The 23,350-nt window shown below is 41.6% G+C and overlaps 1 protein-coding gene across 3 annotated transcripts in view; it reads right to left on the bottom strand.

The window, feature by feature from the left end:
- INO80 (INO80 complex ATPase subunit) overlaps positions 1-23,350 on the bottom strand; it is a 153,171-nt gene that overhangs the window by 100,269 nt on the left and 29,552 nt on the right. For all 3 annotated transcript variants that reach the window (XM_039462863.2, XM_074394073.1, XM_074394072.1), the window contains exons 5-14: positions 22,377-22,538; positions 18,387-18,507; positions 15,631-15,845; positions 12,976-13,029; positions 10,395-10,598; positions 5,135-5,330; positions 3,965-4,032; positions 2,644-2,853; positions 1,454-1,534; positions 278-373 (exon numbers count right to left, since the gene is read on the bottom strand). In XM_039462863.2, coding sequence (XP_039318797.1) covers positions 278-373; positions 1,454-1,534; positions 2,644-2,853; positions 3,965-4,032; positions 5,135-5,330; positions 10,395-10,598; positions 12,976-13,029; positions 15,631-15,845; positions 18,387-18,507; positions 22,377-22,538 — 1,407 coding nt within the window. The remainder of the gene's footprint in view (positions 1-277; positions 374-1,453; positions 1,535-2,643; positions 2,854-3,964; positions 4,033-5,134; positions 5,331-10,394; positions 10,599-12,975; positions 13,030-15,630; positions 15,846-18,386; positions 18,508-22,376; positions 22,539-23,350) is intronic.

The raw sequence follows: 23,350 nt of genomic DNA, 5'->3' as shown, positions 1-23,350 counted from the left end.
GATGTGTACTGAAGGTATCACTCGTCAAAATCTATGTAAATCAAACAAGGTAGATGTTTTCTATTTGACGGGGAGTATCAATTCATGAGGCTAAAAGCAATATGCACTCATTGCTCCCATCAGTAACTTTTATAATGAATGTATGCAAGTTATTTTGGAAACAATGTATGAAATTTAAAACTATTATGAGTAATTAAATTAGTAACATAGCAAAGGGAAAGTAGAAAGACTTATTTTAAAAAGCAATAGATTTTTGTTGTTGTTGTTTGATATTTACCTTAAATTTAGGAACAAATCTAGTAAACTCCTGGTGCCAATTGTTAAGTGTAGACGCAGGTGAAATTATTAAGAAAGGTCCCCAAATGTTCTCTCTCTGCAACAGAAAAACCGAGTCAGTCAACTGTACGACAAGGTCAGGTATTTAATTCAAAACTGTAATTAATGACAAGAATGATTTAAAAAGAGGAAACAAATAACAAGAGAAACAGTGACTAATTCCCAAATCTGCACATTCAATAATAATATCCTATGTTAATAAAAACATAATCAAGAACATACTTTGAGAAAAAAATGGCAAGAAATTATTCCCTCTTCTGACCTCTTATGGGTATTAATGTATATCATCCACGAAGCATTTCTGATACATTGACTTGTGTGTATTGTTTTCTACTATACTAGTTATCATGACAATATTACAGTTATTTAATAGGTATAGAGCTTTTTTTCAGTATTTTTACACATATTTTCTTATTTAATTCTTATAAAATTCCTATAAAGTAGACATTGCCTCCACCTTATAGAAGAGGAAACTTTTTTTTTTTTTAGATGGAGTCTCGCTCTGTCACCCAGGCTGGAGTGTGCAGTGATGCAATCTCAGCTCACTGCAACCTCTGCCTCCCATGTTCAAGCAATCCTCCCATCTCAGTCTAGTAGCTAGGATTACAGGGATGCACCACCACTCCTGGCTAATTTTTTTTTTTTTTGTATTTTTAATAGAGACGGGGTTTCAAGTTGGCCAGGCTGGTCTTGAACTCCTGACCTCAAGTGACCCACCCACCTTGGCCTCCCAAAGTGCTGAGATTACAGGCATGACCCACCCCACCTGGCCTAGAATAAGAAACTAAGCCTCAGAGAGTAAAGTTGAAAAGATAGTAAATAAATTGCCCAAGTTTGCACTGCTAGTAAGAGTAGAGTTGAAATGTTAGCCAAGGTGTTCTGATCTATCTACACTCCCCTTGCCAGTCAAAATCACATGCTCAAAAATTGTCTTATCTCTCTTAAAATCCAAAAAGTTGTACAATACTGTCCCCTTATAAAGCTCTGCAGGCAAGATCAAATCCTACTATCTTGGAATGCTACAGAGTTTAGCATAGTGCTTTGTAAGTGGCTGATTTTTAACAGAAGTTAGCCTAAATTCTAGAGAAAAGAAGATAGAAAGATTGCATCTACCCACCTCAGCCAGATGAGCCAGGAGGGCAATGCTCTGTACTGTTTTACCAAGGCCCATTTCATCAGCAAGAATGCCATTAATACCCTGGGGAAAAAAAATACATGGTCAACACTTCCTGTATTTCATCAAATAAAGTTAAACCTATTACCAAAAAAAACAATCAAGGTAACAGACTTGTTTAAAGAAAAGTGACTAGAGATACTTAGCCTCAGCACTATTACCCATTGCTACAGTAATTGCCCTTGCAAATGCTACAGCTACACCTATGAATAATGACATGAGACAGATAGGCTAAGCCCACTTTGTTAGCTAATCCAACCCAGACACAAAAACAATTAGATTTACCAAGACCATTTAAGTCAAACCATAAGAAAAATACAAATATTCTCCAGTTAGGATCTCCAGGTTAGAGAAAAAAAAAAGACATCAGCCAGGTGCAGTGGCACATACCTGTCCCACCACTTTGGGAGGCCGAGACAGGCACATCGCATGAGCCCAGGAGTTTGAGACCAGCCTGGGCAACAAGAAGAGACCCCGTTTCTCAAAAGATAAAGAATTAGCCAGCCGGACGTGGTGGCTCAAGCCTGTAATCCCAGCACTTTGGGAGGCCGAGGCGGGTGGATCACGAGGTCAAGAGATCGAGACCATCATGGTCAATATGGTGAAACCCCGTCTCTACTAAAAATACAAAAAATTAGCTGGGCATGGTGGCACATGCCTGTAATCCAAGCTACTCAAGAGGCTGAGGCAGGAGAATTGCCTGAACCCAGGAGGCGGAGGTTGCGGTGAGCCGAGACCGCACCATTGCACTCCAGCCTGGGTAACAAGAGCAAAACTCCGTCTCGAAAGAAAAAAAAAAGAAAAAAAAAAGAATTAGCCAGGCGTGGTGGCACGTGTCTGTAGTCCTAGCTATTATGGGGGCTGAAGCAGGAGGATCACTTAAGCCCAGGAGTTTAAGGCTACAGTGAGCCATAATTGAGCCACTGTGCTTCCGCCTGGGTGACAGAGTAAGATCCTGTCTCAAAAAGAAAGAGAAACAGAGATATCCTTCTGCCTCTTGTCAAAGGATATAGCTTTTTAAAAGGCTGAAATCTAAAACATAGTCTGTGCTCATTTCACAATCCCACTGAATCAATGACTTTAGGAAAAGAGATAATAAAAGAGAATTAATATGACATTGTTCTAAAATTCACCTGTTCATAGAGATTGGCCAACCAGTTCATGCCTTTCAGCTGATAACCTTTCAATTTGCCATTAAAAATTGTAGGCTGTGGAATATCCTCACCAGCCCGGATAGATGGGTTTGCCAGGCTATAACTCTCCCCAAAGCCAGTGCCAGACTTGTTTGCCGCCCGTAGGGCAGCTGCTCGACTTTCTTTTGCATCTTCATCAAATGACCTTGTCTGGAAAGTAAAAAAAAAAAAAACAGAATTAGAAAAAGAAAATGAAGAAAAATATTAAATGCAAATAAAACGTAAGATAACAATATAGTCTGTGCTAAGAAAAATAATTGGAACAAAATTTTTCATAATCTCATAATATAATGTAACATATGACATCATTTCTATAAAACATAACATATATTACTAATATTTAATGTAACAATTATATTAGAAATTGGGGAAAGGCACATTCGTTTATCCTTGACTTGTACTCTGTTAATGTTAAACAGAGGTTGCTATGTAATACATTAAAAACAGCAAATTCTTTAAAATTCAATCAGATTACAGTTTTTTTCAGATTTTGTTAAACATCACTATATCATAAATAACAAAGAGCAAGTTATTATTTAAGTGAAAGAAGGCAATAATAGCAGTTTTCTTTTTCTTTTTTTTTTGAGACGGAGTTTCGCTCTTGTTACCCAGGCTGGAGTGCAATGCCCCAATCTCGGCTCACCGCAACCTCCACCTCCTGGGTTCAGGCAATTCTCCTGCCTCAGCCTCCTGAGTAGCTTGGATTACAGGCACACGCCACCATGCCCAGCTGATTTTTTTGTATTTTTAGCAGAGACGGGGTTTCACCATGTTGACCGGGATGGTTTCAATCTCTTGACCTCGTGATCCACCCACCTCGGCCTCCCAAAGTGCTGGGATTACAGGCTTGAGCCATCGCGCCCGGCCAGGAGTTTTCTTTTGAAAGAATGACATGGCTCTCTTAACAGGCCAAGAGTATAGTCTTTTTCACTAAACATCTATGTTGCATTTCATACTATATTGTCCATGATTACTCAAGAGAAAGAAAACAACACAAAGTGTTTTAACTTCAAATTAATACATTGCTAAAGCTAGACAACCAAATATTCATTTTCCTGCCTTTCTTCTAGTATCCCTACTATTCTAAAGTAAAAGAGACCCAGCCCTGACTCTACAAACAGCTACTCACACACACGTACACAAGCTAGTCAATACTTTTAATTGAAAATGTGACTTAAGACTAAAGGAAGACCACCTAAGTAAAGGCTTGTGTGGTATTTCTAGGGTCAATTATAGTAAACTTTTCTATTTGAAGACTTACCCGAGCTTGGTGAATATGATAAGCATTTTCAGCATTCTTCAGGGCTTGGGCTTTAAAATGGTTACTATCTGAAAAGGAAGATTTGTGAATTATCACATCTCATCAACTGTTCTTCTAAGACGCAATTAACACCAACAGAGTCAGGCACGGTGGCACATGCCTACAAACCCAGCTATTCGGGAGGCTGAGGCTGGGGCTGGAGGATCGGTTGAGTCCAGGAGTTCTGGGCTGTAGTGCATATGCCGATCGGGTGTCTGCACTAAGTTCAGCATCAATATGGTGACCTCCTGGTAGTGGGGACCATCAGGTTGCCTAAGAAGGGATGAACCGGCCCAGGTCGGAAATAGAGCAGGTCAAAATACCAATATAAGTTGATCCCTGATTCCCTAGTTCTACTTATCCCTGGGATCAGAGGGTGGGGGAAGAGAAAGGCTAAATTCCTAGAGGTAAGAAGCTGGAAATACAGTGGAAGCAGAGGGCTACTATGGTCTCCAGTAGCTAAAGCAAACTCACAAAAAAACATCACAGCACTAGGGTCCACTTCCTCTCAGTATTGGGGTTTCTTCTACCAAATCATACCAAGCTACAATAATCAAGACAATCAGGTTTCAAAATGTTAATATATTTATGCTAGGTGAAACTACTTCAACAGGAAAAATCAGACATGTAATCCCCAAGATATTCTAAAACGGTTATAATCTCTACTATATCTAGTTCAACACAATCTTAACATTCTCTGTGAAATTCTTCTCAAATCATCCCAATTCCTTCCTCTCCTTGTTGTCATATAAACAAATGAACAGTCGTTTTCTCGTGCTTAAATAACCAAGAATCTTATTACATGAAAGATGGTTTTCTCTGTTGAAACACAGTTCAGTTCCACTGAACTCTGATTCCAATACCTATTATTTCTACTAACAAATCACCGCAAAATATTCCCAAACTTAAAAGATCGTATACCACAGCCTTTCCTATTCAAATTATGTAATAAATGATCTCAGATTTCTGTTATAGAAACACACACTTTCCCTACTCAAGTACAATAAATAAATCTCTCTTTTCTGGTAAATTGCCTATGAATCAATAAAAAACTTGCAAGAATTAATGTATATAACCTTTAGATATAAAAAAGAGAGCTAGCCTTCTTCTAACTCCTGATTCAGGACTCACCATAATCCTCCTGTGTGATGTTAACTACCACTCCTCCACCTATATCAATCTGTCTCTGGGTAGAACTGTCTTCCAGTTTCCTTAGGATTTCTTCCTGAATACCATCATGACCCATGTCTCTTTTGCGACTCATGAAATGGGCATACAGTTCTGTCTGGGTGATTAAGAAGTTGAGTTTTCGCTGTTGCCTCTTGGCCTAAAGAGAGAGAAAAGTGAAAATAGAGCCAAACTATCAATTATATCCAAGAAGTCGCTGAGAATTCACCACTTAAATTTGCATACAATTCCTTTCCAAATCCTTTACTTTTAAAATGTAAACACTGCTGATAAACAAGGTTATTTCAGCCAAGTCAGTGGCACTAAGAGCAATGAATAAATTTCTTTTCTTTTTTCAGACTGAGTCTTGTCTGGTCGCACAGGCTGGCGTGCAGTGGTGCAATATCGGCTCACTGCAACATCCACCTCCCGGGTTCAAGCTAGTCTTGTACCTCAGCCTCCAGAGTAGCTGGGATTACAGGTGAGCACCAGTACACCTGCCTAATTTTTGTATCACTACTAGAGACAGGGTTTCACCATATTGGCAGAGCTGGTCTCTAACTCAGGTGATCCAAGGGTCTCAGCCTTCCAAAATGCTGGGATTACAAGCGTGAGCCACCACGCCGGGAGCAATGAAAAACTTTCATTCATAATCTACTAGTAACCAGTGTTTGCCTCTCCTTTATACTGTGAATCTTTTCTCCATTACGCTTCTGACTAAAATATTTCTTTCCTACATTACTTTTCTATGGTGGCATTGAGACAACAACTAAATTCAAACAATATATTCCATTTTATAACCTGGATGGTAGATAAATGTGTATATAGCTTTATTTTTGAAAATGTAAATGTGTCAGAAACTCTTCTCTTTTTTTCTTTTTTGAGACAGAGTCTCACTTTGTTCCCCAGGCTGGAATGCAATGGCATGTTCAGTCTCCCACTCTCAAGCAATTCTCCAGCCTCAGCCTCCCAAATAACTGTGACTACAGGCGTCCGCCACCATGCCCAGCTAATTTTTTGTATTTTTTGGTACAGACGGGGTTTCACCATGTTGACCAGGCTGGTCTCAAACTCCTGACCTCAAGTGACCTGCCCACTTTGACCACCCAAAGTGCTGGGATTACAGGTGTGAGCCACTGTGCCCCACCAGCCACTGCACTGGCCCAAAAACTCTGTCACCAAAAGTCAAAATAACTGACAAAGAACTATAAATCAGGCCGGGCACGGTGGCTCAAGCCTGTAATCCCAGCACTTTGGGAGGCCGAGGCGGGTGGATCACGAGGTCGACAGATCGAGACCATCCTGGTCAACATGGTGAAACCCCGTCTCTACTAAAAACACAAAAAATTAGCTGGGCGTGGTGGCACATGCCTGTAATTCCAGCTACTCAGGAGGCTGAGGCAGGAGAATTGCCTGAGCCAAGGAGGCGGAGGTTGCGGTGAGCCGAGATCGCGCCATTGCACTCCAGCCTGGGTAACAAGAGCAAAACTCCATCTCAAAAAAAAAAAAAAAAAAAGAACTATAATCATTCTGAAAGCCAACACAATAGGTATATGAAATTAAGCTAATGGGAAGAAGAAAACAGTCCCCAAAACAATCTATACTTTGGCCAGGTGCAGTGGTTCACACCTGGAATCCCAGCACTTTGGGAGGCCAAGGTGGGTGGAACATCTGAGGTCAGGAATTCAAGACCAGCCTGATCCACAAGGCAAAACCCTGAACTACTAAAAAATACAAAAATTAGCCAGGTGTGGTGGAGGGTGCTGTAAATCCAGCTACTTGGGAGGCTGAGGCAGGAAACTCACTTGAACTCAGTTGCAGTGAGCCAAGGTCATGCCACTGCACTTTAGCCTGGGTGACAGAGTAAGATTGTCTCAAAGAAAACAAAACAAAAAAAGCCAACAACCTATATTTCATCTATGATAATAATGGCTACAAAAAAATGAATATACACTGAATACACTCATGTACAAACATACTTTTTTTTAAATGTGAGAAAGCTAAATTAAAAGTGCCTTTCAGTTGGACTGCTTGACCTCAGCAGTTCAAGACCAGGCTGGGCAACATGGCAAAACCTCACTCTACAAAAAAAAAACACAAAAATTAGCCGGGCATCGTAGCATGAGCCTGTAGTCCCAGCTACACGGGAGGCTGAGGCAGGAGGACTACTTGAGTCCAGGAGATTGATGCTGTACTGAGCCAAGATCACACTACTGCACTCCAGCCTGGGTCAGAGAGTGAGATCCCATTTTTTAAAAAATGCCTCTACTCTAAAATAACCAGGTAATAATCGCAGTGTCAATAAATGAAACCATTCTTAAGATAAACAATAAAATGAAAACAATCCAAAACACCAAATTATATGGAACACAGAACACAATATAAGTAGCACATTAAAGAATCATTGTTTTTCTTTTTGTTTTTTTTTAACCAAAAAGGAGCATTACTGGTCCAAGAGTCATTATTTTGAATTATTTCATAACAAAACTCATAAAACATACTTGATTTACCTTGATCCACTCTCCCAAAAGAAAAACAATAAAATAAGCAATACAGGAGGCTGAAAAAAGGCTGAAAAGTACAAATAAAGCAGTAATCTATATAAAACTATCCTGTCTCTTTAAAGCCTATAGCACTTGAACCAGATCTAAAATAGATGAAAACCTGAGAAACAGTGAGAGAAAATTAAGTTTCTGTCTTAATGAATGTTCATGTTTCAAGCCTAAAGTGCTATCAAGAAAATCTTAGTTTTTTCTGAAGAGATGGTATCTCACTCTGTCACCCACGCTCGAGTGCAGTACATGGCTCACTGCAGCCTCAACAATCCAGGCTCAAGCAATCCTCTCCATCTCAGCTGCCAGAGTAACTGGGACTATAGGCACGTGCTACTACACCTGGCTAATTTTTGTACTTTTTTTTTTTTTGTCACAGAATCTCACTTGGTTGCCCAGGCTGGAGTGCAGTGGCGCAATCTCGGCTCACTGTAACCTCCACCTCCTGGGTTCAAGCGATTCTCCTGCCTCAGCCCCCTGGGTAACTGGAACTAAAGGCACATGCCACCATGCCTGGCCAATTTTTACATTTTTAGTAGAGAGGGGTTTTCATCATGTTGGCCAGGTTGGTTTCTATCAACTGACCTCGTGATTCCACCCACGAGGTGGAATCTCAAAGTGGCCTCTCAAAGTGCTGTGTTTATAGGCCTGAGCCAGAACTCCCGGCCAATTTTTAGACTTTTTATAGATACAGAGTATCACTATGTTGCCCAGATTGGTCTTGAACTCCAGGATTCCAAAGGTCCTCCCGCCTCTGCCTTTCAAAGTGCTAGGATTATAGGGATAAGCCAATGTATTCAACCTAAGAAAATCTTTCTTCTGCCAAGCGCGGTGGCTCAAGCCTGTAACCCCAGCACTATGGGAGGCCAAGGAGGGTGGATCACGAGGTCAAGAGATCGAGACCATCCTGGTCAACATGGTGAAACCCCGTCTCTACTAAAAATACAAAAAATTAGCTGGGCATGGTGGCGTGTGCCTGTAATCCCAGCTACTCAGGAGGCTGAGGCAGGAGAATTGCCTCAACCCAAGAGGCGGAGGTTGCAGTGAGCCGAGATCGCAACATTGCACTCCAGCCTGGGTAACAAGAGGGAAACTCCGTCTCAAAAACAAAACAAAACAAGAAAATCTTTCTTCAGTAAAACAATTAAGGAAAAAGAAAAACATCTTTAACCTTAAAGAAGTTAATTAATACCACATGATTAAATGAACAAAATAGATTAAGAAAACAGAAAGGATATGTCAAAGTTTAAGTTCAGAAGTTCAAAGAAAAAGATGTATAAGTCAGAATAACCATCAGTTAGCTAAAAACATAACTAAGAATCTAGGTTGCATAAATCTAGAATGTAGGCCCAGCTGCCTGCAAAACTTCAAGATCTGTGGCTCTCAAATGACTTTAAATTCTGTGAGTTAAGTATTCCCAGAAGTATCAAATGTTTACTAACTTGATAATGATTACTGTGCATGCAAATATACAAATTAACGAGGAGAGAAAAACAAAACAAACTAACCAGGAGACTTAACAGAACTGAGCAAAATCCATCTTCATTCTCAAAGTCATGATAAAATAAGGGAAGATCAAGAGCTCAGAAGAAGCCCCAAAGCTCCACTTTGACATGAGTTACTACATAAACCTGAAAGAAAACATCATCCAATCCACTAATTCCCTTCTTTCTCCAAATCTCAACTCTCCTTCCATTCAGCTCAGCTGGTTTATTAATGGCAATACAATAACTCTGCCTTCTAATTATCTCCTCTGGATTCCATCAGCAATATACATAGCCTACGTTAGCTGGAATCAGGTTTAGCAATAGTACTGGCTACAAATTAAAACAGTAAAGTCAGCCAGGCATGGTGGCTTATGCCTGTAATCCCAGCACTTTGGAAGTCCGAGGCAGGTGGATCATCTGAGGTCCGGAGTTTGAAACCAGCCTGCCCAACATGGTGAAACCCCGTCTCTACTAAAAATACAAAAAATTACTCGGGCTTGGTGGTGGGTGCATGTAGTCACAGTTACTCGGGAGACCGAGGCAGGGGAATTGTTTGAATCCAGGAGATGTAGGTTGCAATGAGCCAAGATCGCACCACTGCACTTCAGCTGGGGTGCCAAGAGTGAAACTTCATCTCAAAAACAAATGGTAAAGTAGGTGAAGGTTAAGTCTTAGAAAACTGGGCTCACTGTCCCCTGTTCCTATCTGGCCCTGAATTTAGCATCTAGTTCTTAAAGTCCAAAAAAAGCAAAACTGCAGTCAGCACCTACAAACAAACCAAGATGAATTAAAAGCTACTTTCGTTCTCTTTTGCTCATTCCTCCTTCTAGAGAATAAGAGAGCAAAATAGATGAAGACAGCCTAGAAGAAAAGAGAAAAAGGCCAGAGGAGGACCTTACTGAAACACTAAAAACAGAATTGGCTTACTAGACTACGATTACCATCCTCAAAATTAAGTCTTTAAAAAATTTTCAACTTTGGGAGACCAAGGCAGGCGAATCACTCAAAGCTCAGGAGTTTGAGACAAGCCTGGGCAACGTGGCAAAACCACATCTCTACCAAAAAAAAAAAAAAAAAAAAAAAAGACACTGCCATTGGTTAGACATACAATTTTCAAAATGCAAACCAAAATCTTCAAATGGCTATAGTAATTAGGATTTTCAAAATGTTATGCTTTTGCCCTACCTCCCGCATTTCCTCATCTAACTTCCGCTGCTCCAAAGCTTCCTTCTCTGCTCTCTTGCGGTGCTCCTTCTCCACCTTCTCATATTTCTTCCAGTACAGAAGCATCTCCTTGGTGAGGCGGCGCGCACGAGGCAAGGTTTCCTTACAGTTCTTCTGGGCCTGCAAGGCAGCTCGACGTACCTCCTTCATGCACTGGTGAGCAAGCTGAAAACAACAACAGCATTACAGCAGAAAGGACCCCATATACCAAAGGCTGGTTCTCCCTAGACTCTAAACCACATCATTCCTCAATCTGTTCACTACAAACCGTCATCCTTGACCACATCTCTTTCTCCTGCAACATGATTAATGTTCTTGTACAGTACTGTGACACAGGCTGAAACCCTGTGGGGCCTGAGATCAGGGATAAGAAAGCTATCCAATTTCTATCACCTTAGAAGATGAAAAATTACATATAATGACCAAAAAGAACGTGGGATGTGCTGAGAGGTTACAAAATGTTATTGCACACATTACTAAGAGTTATCACTGCTTATATGTTTAGCACCACTTAAAAAGATATTAAACTAATTTACTCTTTACAAAAATCCTATGAAGTTGGTATTTTCATCACCTTCATTTGGAATTGAGAAAACAGAGAAACTGAATGACTAGCCCAGAGAAACAAAACTAGTAACCTGACCTCATCTGATCCTCACAATTCTTTTTTTTTTGATCCTCACAATTCTTTTTTTTTTTTTTTTTTTTTTTGAGGCGGAGTTTCGCTCTTGTTACCCAGGCTGGAGTGCAATGGCACGATCTCGGCTCACCGCAACCTCCGCCTCCTGGGTTCAGGCAATTCTCCTGCCTCAGCCTCCTGAGTAGCTGGGATTACAGGCATGTGCCACCATGCCCAGCTAATTTTTTATATTTTTAGTAGAGACGGGGTTTCACCATGTTGACCAGGATGGTCTCGATCTCTCAACCTCGTGATCCACCCGCCTCGGCCTCCCAAAGTGCTGGGATTACAGGCTTGAGCCACCCCGCCCGGCCCGATCCTCACAATTCTTAAAAGAAGTTGGGTCGGGTGTGGTGGCTCACGCCTGTAATCCCAGAACTTTGGGAGGCCGAGGCAGGCGAATCATGAGGTCAGGAGTTCAAGACCAGCCTGGCCAAAATAGTGAAACCCTGTCTCTACTAAAAATACAAAAAATTAGCCAGGCATGGTGGCAGGTGCCTGTAATCGCAGTTAATTAGGAGGTTGAGGCAGGAGAATCGCTTGAACCAGGAAGGCGGAGGTTGTGGTGAGCCGAAATCATGCCATTGCACTCCAGCTCGGTTAACAGTGTAAGACAAAAAAAGGCCAGGCACAGGGGCTCACACCTATAATCCCAGCATTTTTGGAGGCTGAGACAGGTGGATCACTAGGTCAAGAGTTCAAGACCCGACTGGCCAACATGGTGAAACTCCGTCTCTACTAAAAAAATACAATTAGCTGAGCATGGTAGCTCATGCCTGTAATCCCAACTACTTGGTAGGCTGAGGTAGGAGAACTGCCTGAACCGGTACCCAGTAGGCAGAGGCTGCAGATTGCGCCACTTCAATCCAGCCTGGGTTACAGAGCAAGACTCCATTTCAAAAGAAAAAAAAAAAGTTAGGCCGGGCGCGGTGGCTCAAGCCTGTAATCCCAGCACTTTGGGAGGCCGAGGCGGGTGGATCACGAGGTCGAGAGATCGAGACCAACCTGGTCAACATGGTGAAACCCCGTCTCTACTAAAAATACAAAAAATTAGCTGGGCATGGTGGCGCATGCCTATAATCCCAGCTACTCAGGAGGCTGAGGCAGGAGAATTGCCTGAACCCAGGAGGCGGAGGTTGCGGTGAGCCGAGATCGCGCCATTGCACTCCAGCCTGGGTAACAAGAGCGAAACTCCTTCTCAAAAAAAAAAAAAAAAAAAAGTTATATGTATTAGCTTCCTCTAAGGGAAGGTATTCACATCATTATTTCTTAGACAACAAGACTGTAGACAGGAAGATTCTATGATCTGCTCAAGAAGTCAGAGTGGGCTATGGTCTTATCCAAAAAGGTTCAAATATCAGAAATGTGAGGAAGAACAATTTTATTTTATTTTATTTTATTTTTATTTTTATTTTTTTTGAGGAGGAGTTTCGCTCATTACCCAGGCTGGAGTGCAATGGCGCGATCTCGGCTCACCGCAACCTCCGCCTCCTGCATTCAGGCAATTCTCCTGCCTCAGCCTCCTGAGTAGCTGGGATTACAGGCACGTGCCACCATGCCCAGCTAATTTTTTTGTATTTTTAGTAGAGACGGGGTTTCACCATGTTGACCAGGATGGTCTCGATCTCTTGACCTCGTGATCCACCCGCCTCGGCCTCCCAAAGTGCTGGGATTACAGGCTTGAGCCACCGCGCCCGGCCAACAATTTTATTTAATAAACAGATTCATAACACTCAAAAACTCTGTTAGTAACTATTAGATTCATGATCAACAGGTCACAACAGACAAGAGCAGCAAGATAGACCCAAAGAAGAATATATTCCAGCAAAACATGAAATGGAAAATATAAAACTACAATTTTACCTTTCGGCTATTGGTGAGAAACAGGTTACGAGCTGAAGCCTTCTGCTTATTTGCCTAAAATATTTAAAAAATAATATTTCATTTAGGATTCATATTTGAACTAAGACTATGTAGAATGAACTAATTTATTCAATTTCTAGAGGGTTAGAAAATGTCAAGCTAAGCAAGATACATTACTTCTGTATGTCATCCAGATGTATTGTCTCAACATCATACATAAAACTACCAAAGAAGCATCGAGAATAACTCTGTATTGTGGATGCCTTAAGTAGCCTTCTGTTTACTTTTGAGAAGATATTAAGTTATATGCAAGGCTTGAAGTGGACTAGTAAAACGTTAAAATACCTAAACCTTAGCACCCCCTAATTAAAAATGTGTTGCTTACCAGGGCCAATCTGCAAGACTAAGAGAAACAGGGCTCCCAAATACAGGAATCATTAGGAGAAAGATAAGCTAGTCTTCTAGGTTGTGACTCTACCCCACCTTCAGCTGGGACAAACCTGTTGTCACAATAACTCAGTTTCTGCCACTGAGTATAAGGCTAATCTTCTCTAAAACTAAACTCCAAGGAAGACCTAACACAAAATGACCCAAGAACCCACAACCCAGTATCCGCCTATTTGTATTTTCCACTCTAGCTAAGGGGGTAAAAAAAAACTCAGTACAGAAACCTGACTTCCCATATGTCTATTTAACATGGAAGACACAGAAGACGCAGAGCTGGGTGACTCTTTGATTACTGAAGAGCATTCTCCTTGATACTGAAGCAACAATGGGTTCAAAGTGACAAAAAAGGTCTGAAAGCCATTTTTGTAATGTTTGCACATCAGACAGCGAGTTTAAGAAAATATTTGAGCCGGGCACGGTGGCTCAAGCCTGTAATCCCAGCACTTTGGGAGGCTGAGGCGGGTGGATCACGAGGTCGAGAGATCAAGACCATCCTGGTCAACATGGTGAAACCCCGTCTCTACTAAAAGTGCAAAAAATTAGCTGGGCATGGTGGCACGTGCCTGTAATCCCAGCTACTCAGGAGGCTGAGGCAGGAGAATTGCCTGAGCCCAGGAGGCGGAGGTTGCGGTGAGCCGAGATCGCGCCATTGCACTCCAGCCTGGGTAACAAGAGCGAAACTCCGTCTCAAAAAAAAAAAAAAAAAAAAAAAAAAAAAGAAAATATTTGAGCCTTTCATTAAAAAAAAAAATCTTAATTATTAAAGAGCTATCGTCATTCTGAAGCCAGAAATCTCAAATATTCCCACTAAAAAGTCATTTTTTGGCCAGGCACAGTGGCTCACACCTGTAATTCCAGCACACTGGGAGGCCAAGGCGGCTGGATCACCTGAGGTCAGAAGTTTGAGACCAGCCTATCCAACATGATGAAACCTTGTCCCTACTAAAAATAGTAAACTTAGTAGGGCATGGTGGCACATGCCTGTAATCCTAGCTACTTGGGAGGCTAAGTCAGGAGAACTGCTTGAACCCATGAAGCAGAGGATGCAGTGAGATGAGATTGCACCACCGTACTCCAAGCTGGGGACCAGAGTAAGACTTCCTCTCAAAAATAATAATAAAATATCATCAAAATCAAATGAATTAAAAGAGTAAAAATGTTTAAACATGGTTATTTTCAATCATTCACATTTTATTCTAGTGCCTGTGATTATCCAGCAACACTCAAACGTTTTTAAATTCTCTAAGAAATATATCATCTCCTTTTTATTTATTTTATTTTTGAGACAGGGTTTCATTCTGTTACACAGACTAGGGTGCAGTGGTACCATCTCAGCTTGCTGCGGCCTCAACCTCCTGAGCTCCATCTATCCTCCCACCTCAGCCACTTCAGTAGGTAGGGCTACAAACATGTGCCAGTACACCCAGTTCATTTTTGCAGTTTTTGTAGAGATGGGGTTCCACCATGTTGTCCAGACTAGTCTCAAACTCCTGGGCTCAAGCAGTCCACCCGCCTCACCCTCCCAAAGTGCTGGGATTACAGGTGTCACCCACCATGCCTGGCCTCTTTTTAATTTTTTCTATTATCATCTATAAATTGGCTATCAAGTCTCTATTGTTGTATTTAAGAAAACTGCATTCTTTCCTCGAAGAAGTTTCCCTCCAATTTTTTTTACCAAGGAGCATCCCACAATAACTAATTGTCTTGTGAATTCAGACCACATTCTAGAAGAAACTGGTTTTTTTTTTTTTTTTTTTGAGACGAAATTTTGCTCGTTGCCCAGGCTGGAGTGCAATGGCGCGATCTCGGCTCACCGCAACCTCCGCCTCCTGGGTTCAAGCAATTCTCCTGCCTCAGCCTCCCGAGTAGCTGGGACTACAGGCATGCGCCACCATGCCCAGCTAATTTTTGTATTTTTAGTAGAGACGGGGTTTCACCATGTTGACCAGAATGGTCTCGATCTCTTGACCTTGTGATCCACCCGCCTCGGCCTCCCAAGGTGCTGGGATTATAGGCGTGAGCCACTGCGCCTGGTCTTAGAAGAAACTGTTAACTGAAGAGTACTACTCAGCATTCTCTTAATTCCAACAGATTAGTTTCCTTTTGAAACTCCTATCCGTGAAAGTATTTAGCTCCCAGAGTTTCTCTTCGGAGGATGGGGAGAGAAAATATTCTCCGAATCTCCGTGTCCTAGAGGCATTCACTTACCTTTGGTAGTTCCTTTTTCACAATGCTGAGCCATACTTTCCTGCGACGAGCATTAAGCTGCTCAATGGATAAGTGCTTTTTCTTGGTGCCAGGAGGAGGTGCATCATGAGAAAACTTGGCAAAGACTTTGGTTTGGTGGTGATGGCGACGAGGGGATTCTTCAGAGGAAAGTTCTTCATCTCTTCGTCTTTTTTTCTTCACTTTTTTCAACTTAGCTGCAAAGGAAACACATGCTAACAAGATCGCATTTCCACAGGAGATGGTCACAAAGCAACCTCATGATTTAAAAAATGCAAGGTTCTTTCCTTATTCCACCTGACACAACATACGTCACTTAATCTCCTCAGGCCCATGAATATTCCTAGAAAAGTAAAGAAAAAAACAACAGAGAAGAAACATACTAATGGATACCTCACTAACCTGGGAAAGAACACTGGATACTCACTTTGTTTATATGAAAATGAAATACAGAATAAAAGCTGAGCACTAAATTTCTTTTCTTTTTCTTTTTTTCTTTTGAGACGGAGTTTCGCTCTCGTTACCCAGGCTGGAGTGCAATGGCGCGATCTCGGCTCACCGCAACCTCTGCCTCCTGGGCTCAGGCAATTCTCCTGCCTCAGCCTCCTAAGTAGCTGGGATTACAGGCACGCGCCACCATGCCCAGCTAGTTTTTTGTATTTTTAGTAGAGACGAGGTTTCACTATGTTGACCAAGATGGTCTCGATCTCTCGACCTCGTGATCCACCCGCCTCAGCCTCCCAAAGTGCTGGGATTACAGGCTTGAGCCACCGCGCCCGGCCACTAAATTTCTTTTCAATCTAATAGGTAAGAAGTGTCTGAGGTAAGGAAATTTATTTCTACTTGGTGGCAATATCAAGTGGCTATACATCAATGTAATATGGGGAAAACAAGAAAAAAAGTGTACTTATAAAGTGGGTAAAAAATAATAGAGAAGAAAAAAGCATACCGACATGTCTTACATGTCACTAAGACTTGCAAGACAAAAATATATGGGAAAAAACCTTAATTCAGGATGGTAGAAGGGTGCAGAGGGTGAGAAAACACTAATAAAGATGTGGGAGAAAGAAGGGAAGACCAAAAAGAGCCTTTCTGAGTAGAATTCATATCTTCAGGCTGGGTGCGGTGGTTCACGGCTGTAATCCCAGCACTTGGAGAGGCCGAGGCAGGTGGCTTACCTGAGGTCAAGAGTTCGAGACCAGCCTGACCAACATGGAGAAACCTCCTCTCTACTAAAAACACAAAATTAGCCATGCGTAGTGGCACCTGTAATCCCAGCCACTCAGGAGGCTGAGGCAGAGGAATCACTTGAACCTGGGAGGTGGAAGTTATTATGAGCCAAGACTGCCCAACTGCACTCCTGCTTGGGCAACAAGAGTCAAACTCTGTCTCAAAGAAAAAAGAAATACAAAAACTAGCCAAGCATGGTAGCATGCATCTGTAGTCCCAGCTACTCGGGAGGCTGAGGCATGAGAACTGCTTGAACTCAGGAGAGAAAGGTTGCAGTGAGCTGAGATGGTGCCACTGCACTCCAGCCTGGGCAACAGAGTGAGATTCCATCTCAAAAAAATAATAATTCATACTTTCCAGGATATAAAATTTGCCTTACAAACATAGTTTGCCAGGTGTGGTGGCTAACGCCTGTAATCCCAACACTTTAGAAGGCTGAGCCAGGCTGATCACGAGGTCAAGACATTGAGACCATGCTGGCCAAAATGCTGAAACCCTGTCTCTACTAAAAACATATGAAAATCAGATGGGCATGGTGGTATGCGCCTATAGTTCCAGATACTAAGGAGGGTGAGGCAGGAGATTCGCTTGAATCCAGGAGGTGGAGGTTGCAGTGAGCCAAGATCCTGCCACTGCACTCCAGCCTGGGGACAGAGCAAGACTCTGCCTCAAAAAAAAAAACAAGATAGTTTAAAACTTTCTCTTTCAGTTTCCTTCCTGATATCCAGCGGCTTAGAGCTCAGTGAGAGAGGAAAGGACACTTCCCGGCAAACATGCAAACACTACAGGATCTATTTTAAATCACCTCGGACAGCAACAATAGTAACTTATTCCAAACACTTCAGGTTATTTTTCATACTTCTCTGTGCATAATCAACTTCCTATCCCAGAACACTTGCAATATTTGCAGAAAGTGTAGAAGAAAAATGGAATAATAAACTAATTCTGCCTAAACCTTTAGCAAGGAATCTGTACTTAAGTCTTTCTAATTCTAGAAAAGACTATAAGCCAAATATGAATTAAGGTTAATAACACTGTCTACCCTTCCTATCTGTGGGTTCCACATCATGGATTCAACCAACTGAGGATCAAAAACATTCAAGGAAAAAAAAAAAAAGAATGGTTGCAGCAGCTATATACTGACTATGTACAATATAGGATAACAAGTATTTACATAGCATTTACATTGTATTAGGTATTCTAAGTAATCTAGAGATGACTTATAGTATAGGAGAGGATATGGACAGGTCAAATGCAAATACTACACCATTTTATATAAGGAACTGCAGCATCTCTGGATTTTGCTATCTGCTGCGGGTCCAGAATCCAATCGCCCATGGATATTAAGAGACAATTGTACTTGTTACTAATCAGAAAGGAGAGACTACAGTTTTTCAGGTAAGCAAGTTTCTACCTGGACTGCATACAAAGTCCAAATGTACCACTAGGCCACATGCAATTCTGAAACTAAAAATGAACATATGTGGAAGGCAGTTCAATACGCTCACCTTTAAGTTTCTTTTCCTCCTTGAATTTCTTTTTTTTAGGTCCAAGTAGGTGTCGTTGTTGCTCATAGAAAGGGTCGTATGTGGAGAGTAGGCCTGCACTGTAGTACTGATACTGCTGCAACTGAAGCAGGCAAAGACCATGATGGGCCTGTTTTCTACAGTACAGCCTTCAAATCATCTTTACTAAAGAAAACTGAGCCAGAGGAAATCATAGCTCCTAAATACAGTATTCTTCCCCAAAAGAGATCAGTAACATTTAGCATATCAAAGGGAATCACTTCCTTAACTTCAAAACGAGTTCAACTCCTATAAGTGTAACAGGTTGCTGAAAATAATTTAAGAAAGGAAAACTCTATATGTTGCTGAATTTCTACCAGAATACTTACTTAAACCTGACATATACTGAGACAAGCAATTAATTCCTTACAGAAATGTCTCCCTTTGGAAATTCACCACCAAGAAATAAACCACATTTCTATCACAGGTCCTCGAATTGACTGAGGTTCCACATGCTTTTCTTTCTCTCTCTCTCTCTCTCTTCATCTCCCACTACAAAAGTGCCTACTATAGTGCCTCTGTTGCCAGGCTAGAGTACAGTGGCACAATCTCGGCTTACTCCAACCACCGCCTCCTGGGTTCAAGCAATTCTCGTGCCTCAGCCTCCCAAGTAGCTGGGATTACAGGCACGAACCACGATGCCCAGCTAATTTTTTTATTTTCAGTAGAGACAAGGTTTTACCATGTTAGCTAGGATGGTCTCGATCTCCTGACCTCGTAATCTGCCCGCCTCAGCCTCCCAAAGCGCTGGGATTACAGGCGTGAGCCACTGTGCGTGGCACCTCATGCTTGCTTTTCTACTAGTCATATGTTTGCTTCGAATACTTACCAGTCATCCCAAATCTTAAAACTTTCAAGTCTTTTCTCTCTTCATCTCCCACTAAGAGTCTGCTATTATTATAGATAGTGCCTACACTGCCAGAATTCTAACATATGAATAACATAATTCTTTCCATCTAGGAAGTGGCAAGTAAATGCTTTCAAATATTTCACTTAAATTAATCTGAAAATCTCATATTAATTTTGTGTCACATGTTACTTATGCATAAATATAAATTCAAACTAGGTAGCCCACTGTTAAATCTCTTTCCTGGATTATAGCCAAATAAATTCTACAAGGACTGAAATAAGACTGAAAAATTAACATGGAGAACTATTACAATGTCCTCTGTTAAAAATCAAAGTTATATTAGCGTGCAGTGAGCTGCATAAAGTCTGAGAACCTTCCTATATGTATATTTTACTTGAATTTAACAAATAAGCAAGCCGGGAATGGTGGCTCCGCTGGGCATCGTGACTCATGCCTGTAATCCCAACACTTTGGAAGGCCAAGGTGGGCAGATTATTTGAGGTCAAGAAGTCAAGACCACCTTGGCCAACATGGTGAAACCACATCTCTACTAAAACTATAAAAATTAGCCAGGCATGGTGGCAGACTTCTGCAGTCTCAGCTACTTGAAAGACTGAGGTGGAATTCCCTGGACCCAGGAGGCAGAGGTTGCAGTGAACCGAGGTCACGTCACTATATTCCAGTATGGGTGACACAGTGAGACTCTGGCTCAAAAAATAAAAATAAATAAATAATAAACATAAGAAACAAGCAAATACTTGGAGCACCAAGTCCCTGAGTGTTAGAGTTTCAGGAGGAAAGAACTTTTTATATCAAAATGGTCAGATATTCTGTTGACCACTTTAACAGGTTTATAAGGTTCAGCATGTTATTCCAATGTCTCTGCACTAAGTTTGGACTTTAACAGCTAGAAAATTCTGCCGGGCGCGGTGGCTCAAGCCCATAATCCCAGCACTTTGGGAGGCCGAGGCGGGTGGATCACGAGGTCGAGAGATCGAGACCATCCTGGTCAACATGGTGAAACCCCGTCTCTACTAAAAATAGAAAAAACTAGCTGGGCGTGGTGGCGCGTGCCTGTAATCCCAGCTACTTAGGAGGCTGAGACAGGAGAATTGCCTGAACCCAGGAGGCGGAGGTTGCAGTGAGCTGAGATCGCGCCATTGCACTCCAGCCTGGGTAACAAGAGCGAAACTCCGTCTCAAAAAAAAAAAAAAAGAAAAAAAAGAAAATTCTTAGGTCTTCAAATATACTACTGCTCATTATGTACAACATTCCACACTTGCAGAAATAGTCCGAAGGCTTTGGTAACAGCATTAAAATAGTTGTCACTTAAAACTATCATCATTTTAATGTTAGTGTATTAAGATTTTTCCAAGAAACACTACTGCCAAAGAGCAACTGCATGAATAAGCAACACTAGATTGTAAACATTCTGTCAGTTCCTCAACAGACTAAGCATAGAGTGTCCATATGATCCAGCAATTTCTCTGTTAAGTATATAATCAAGAGAAATGAAAACACATCCACACAAAATCTGTACATAAATCTTCATAGCAGCATTATCCAAAATAGCCAAAAAGTAGAAATATGCTAATCATAGATCATGAACTGAACAAGGCATATACAAAATGAGGTATAAATACAATGGAATACTTGCAAAAAAAGGAAATGAAATACTGATACATGCTATAACATGAATCAATCTTGAAAATATTACATTAAGTGAGAGAAGCTAGACACAACCACATGTTGCATGATTCCATCTGTATGAAATGTCTAGAATGGGCACATTTATAGAAACAGAGTGGATTGGGCTGGGCATGGTGGCTCACGCCTGTAATCCCAGCACTTTGGGAGGCCAAGGCGGGCAGATCACCTGAGGTCAGGAGTTCGAGACCAACCTGGCCAACAAAGTGAAACCTCATCTTTACTAAAAATACAAAACATAAACCAGGCATGGTGGCACACGCCTGTAAATTCCAGCTACTTGGGAGGCTAAGGTAGAAGAATCCCTTGAACCTGGGAGGCAGAGGCTGCAGTGAACCACGATCATGCCACTGCACTCCAGCCTGGTCAACAGAGCAAGACTTTGTCTCAAAAAAAAAGAAAGAAAGAAAAGAAAAAAACCAGAGTGTATTAGTAGTTGTCTGGGGCTGAGGGATAGACAGAATGAGGGGTAACAGCTCAGAGGCATACAGTTTTTTTACGAGGTGATGTAAATGTTCTGGAATTAGACAGTAATGCTAGTAACACGACCTACGAATATATTAAAAAACACTGAATTGCACACTTTATAAGGCTAAAGTTCTGTTATGTCAATTATATCTCAATAAAGCTATTCCATCACTACCTAAAGTTAAAATGAAGAACATATATATTTTTTAGTCTAGTACATCTGAAGCATTAGTTTAATTTCATGAATTTCTGAGAAATGTAGGAAATTTTATTTACATTTTTTGAGACAGTATCTTGCTCTATCGCCCAGGCTAGAGTGCAGTGGCACCCTCTTGGCTCACTGCAACCTCCGCCTCCTGGGTTCAAGCAATTCTCCAGCCTCAGCCTCCCGAGTAGCATGGATTATAGGTGTGCTCCACAACTCCCAGCTAACTTTTTGTATTTTTAGTAGAGAGGGGGTTTCACCATGTCGGCCAGGCTGGTCTCGAACTCCTGACCTCAAGTGATCTGCCCACCCAAGCCTCCCAAAGTGCTGGGATTAAAGGCATGAGGCACCACACACAGTCAGGAATTTTTTTTTTAAGTTCCAGGATACATATGCAACATGTGCAGGTTTGTCACACAGGCAAACATGTGCCATGGTGGTTTGCTGCACCTATCAACCCATCACCTAAGTATTGAGTCCAGCACACATTAGCTATTTTTCCTGATGCTCTCCCTCCTCCTGCAACCACCTGCCCAGGCCCCAGTATGTCCTGTTCCCCTTGCTGTGTCCATGTGTTCTCATTGTTCAGCTCCCACTTACTGCTGAGGCTAATGATTTCCAGCCCATAAAATGACGTATCTTTAATTAACTATAAAGCAGTGGGTGAATACTCTGTATGAAGTGTTCCTCCTGAAACTCTTACCTCCTTGTCTTTACTATACTTATTTTGGTGAAGTTTCTTATATTTGTGTAGTCGAAGCATGTTGTGAAGTTCTTCTCTGCTGAGATTGAGTTCTTCTTCCTCATCATCATTGTCTTCACTTTGAGAATCGGCCTCACTGGATTCATCACTTAGCAGAATGCTCTGAAAAGGGTGAGAACAGAAATGTATCTTTTACTGTAAAGGAATTCCATTTATAATCCAAGCATTTTTTCCCAGATGAAAACAATGAAAAAACATCAGGAAGATGGTCATTCCAGTTCCCCTTATGATATGCTTTATAAATTCAACTGAAAAACACTAAGGATACCATGTAAACTTAGTGAATACAAATTAAAATGCAATAAATCATGGGATATGCTACCAGCAAGAAGGCTAAAAATTCCTCTGAATACTTACGTAAGTATAAACGCTACATACTTATCATATACATACAAACTATACATACATGCCAAAAACCAAGGAAAAAAAACAAAACAATGGCCAAGCACAGTGGCTCACACCTATAATACCAGCAATTCGGGAGTCCAAGGCAGGTGGATCACAAGATTAGGAGATCGAGATCATCCTGGCTAACAGTGAAACCCCATCTCCATGAAAACTACAAAAATTAGCCAGACATGGTAGCAAGCGCCTGTCATCCCAGCTACTTGGGAGGCTGAGGCAGGAGAATTGTTTGAACCTAGGAGGTGAGGTTTCAGTGAGCCGAGATCACACCACTGCATTCTAGCCTGGGCAACAAGAGTGAGACTCTTTTCTCAAAAAACCAAACCAAACCAAACCAAAACAAAACCAAAAAACACACAACTACCTATAAGGTATAAAGAAATATAGAAAGTGAGCCAGGCGCGGTGGCTCTCGCCTATAATCCTAGCACTTTGGGAGGCTGAGGTGAGTGGATCACCTGAGGTCAGGAGTTCAAGACCAGCCTGGCCATCATGGTAAAACCCCATCTT

The sequence above is a fragment of the Saimiri boliviensis genome, chromosome 2, assembly GCF_048565385.1.
Source record: "Saimiri boliviensis isolate mSaiBol1 chromosome 2, mSaiBol1.pri, whole genome shotgun sequence".
Taxonomy (NCBI): Eukaryota; Metazoa; Chordata; class Mammalia; order Primates; family Cebidae; genus Saimiri; species Saimiri boliviensis.
This window is presented reverse-complemented; position numbering and strand designations above follow the sequence as displayed.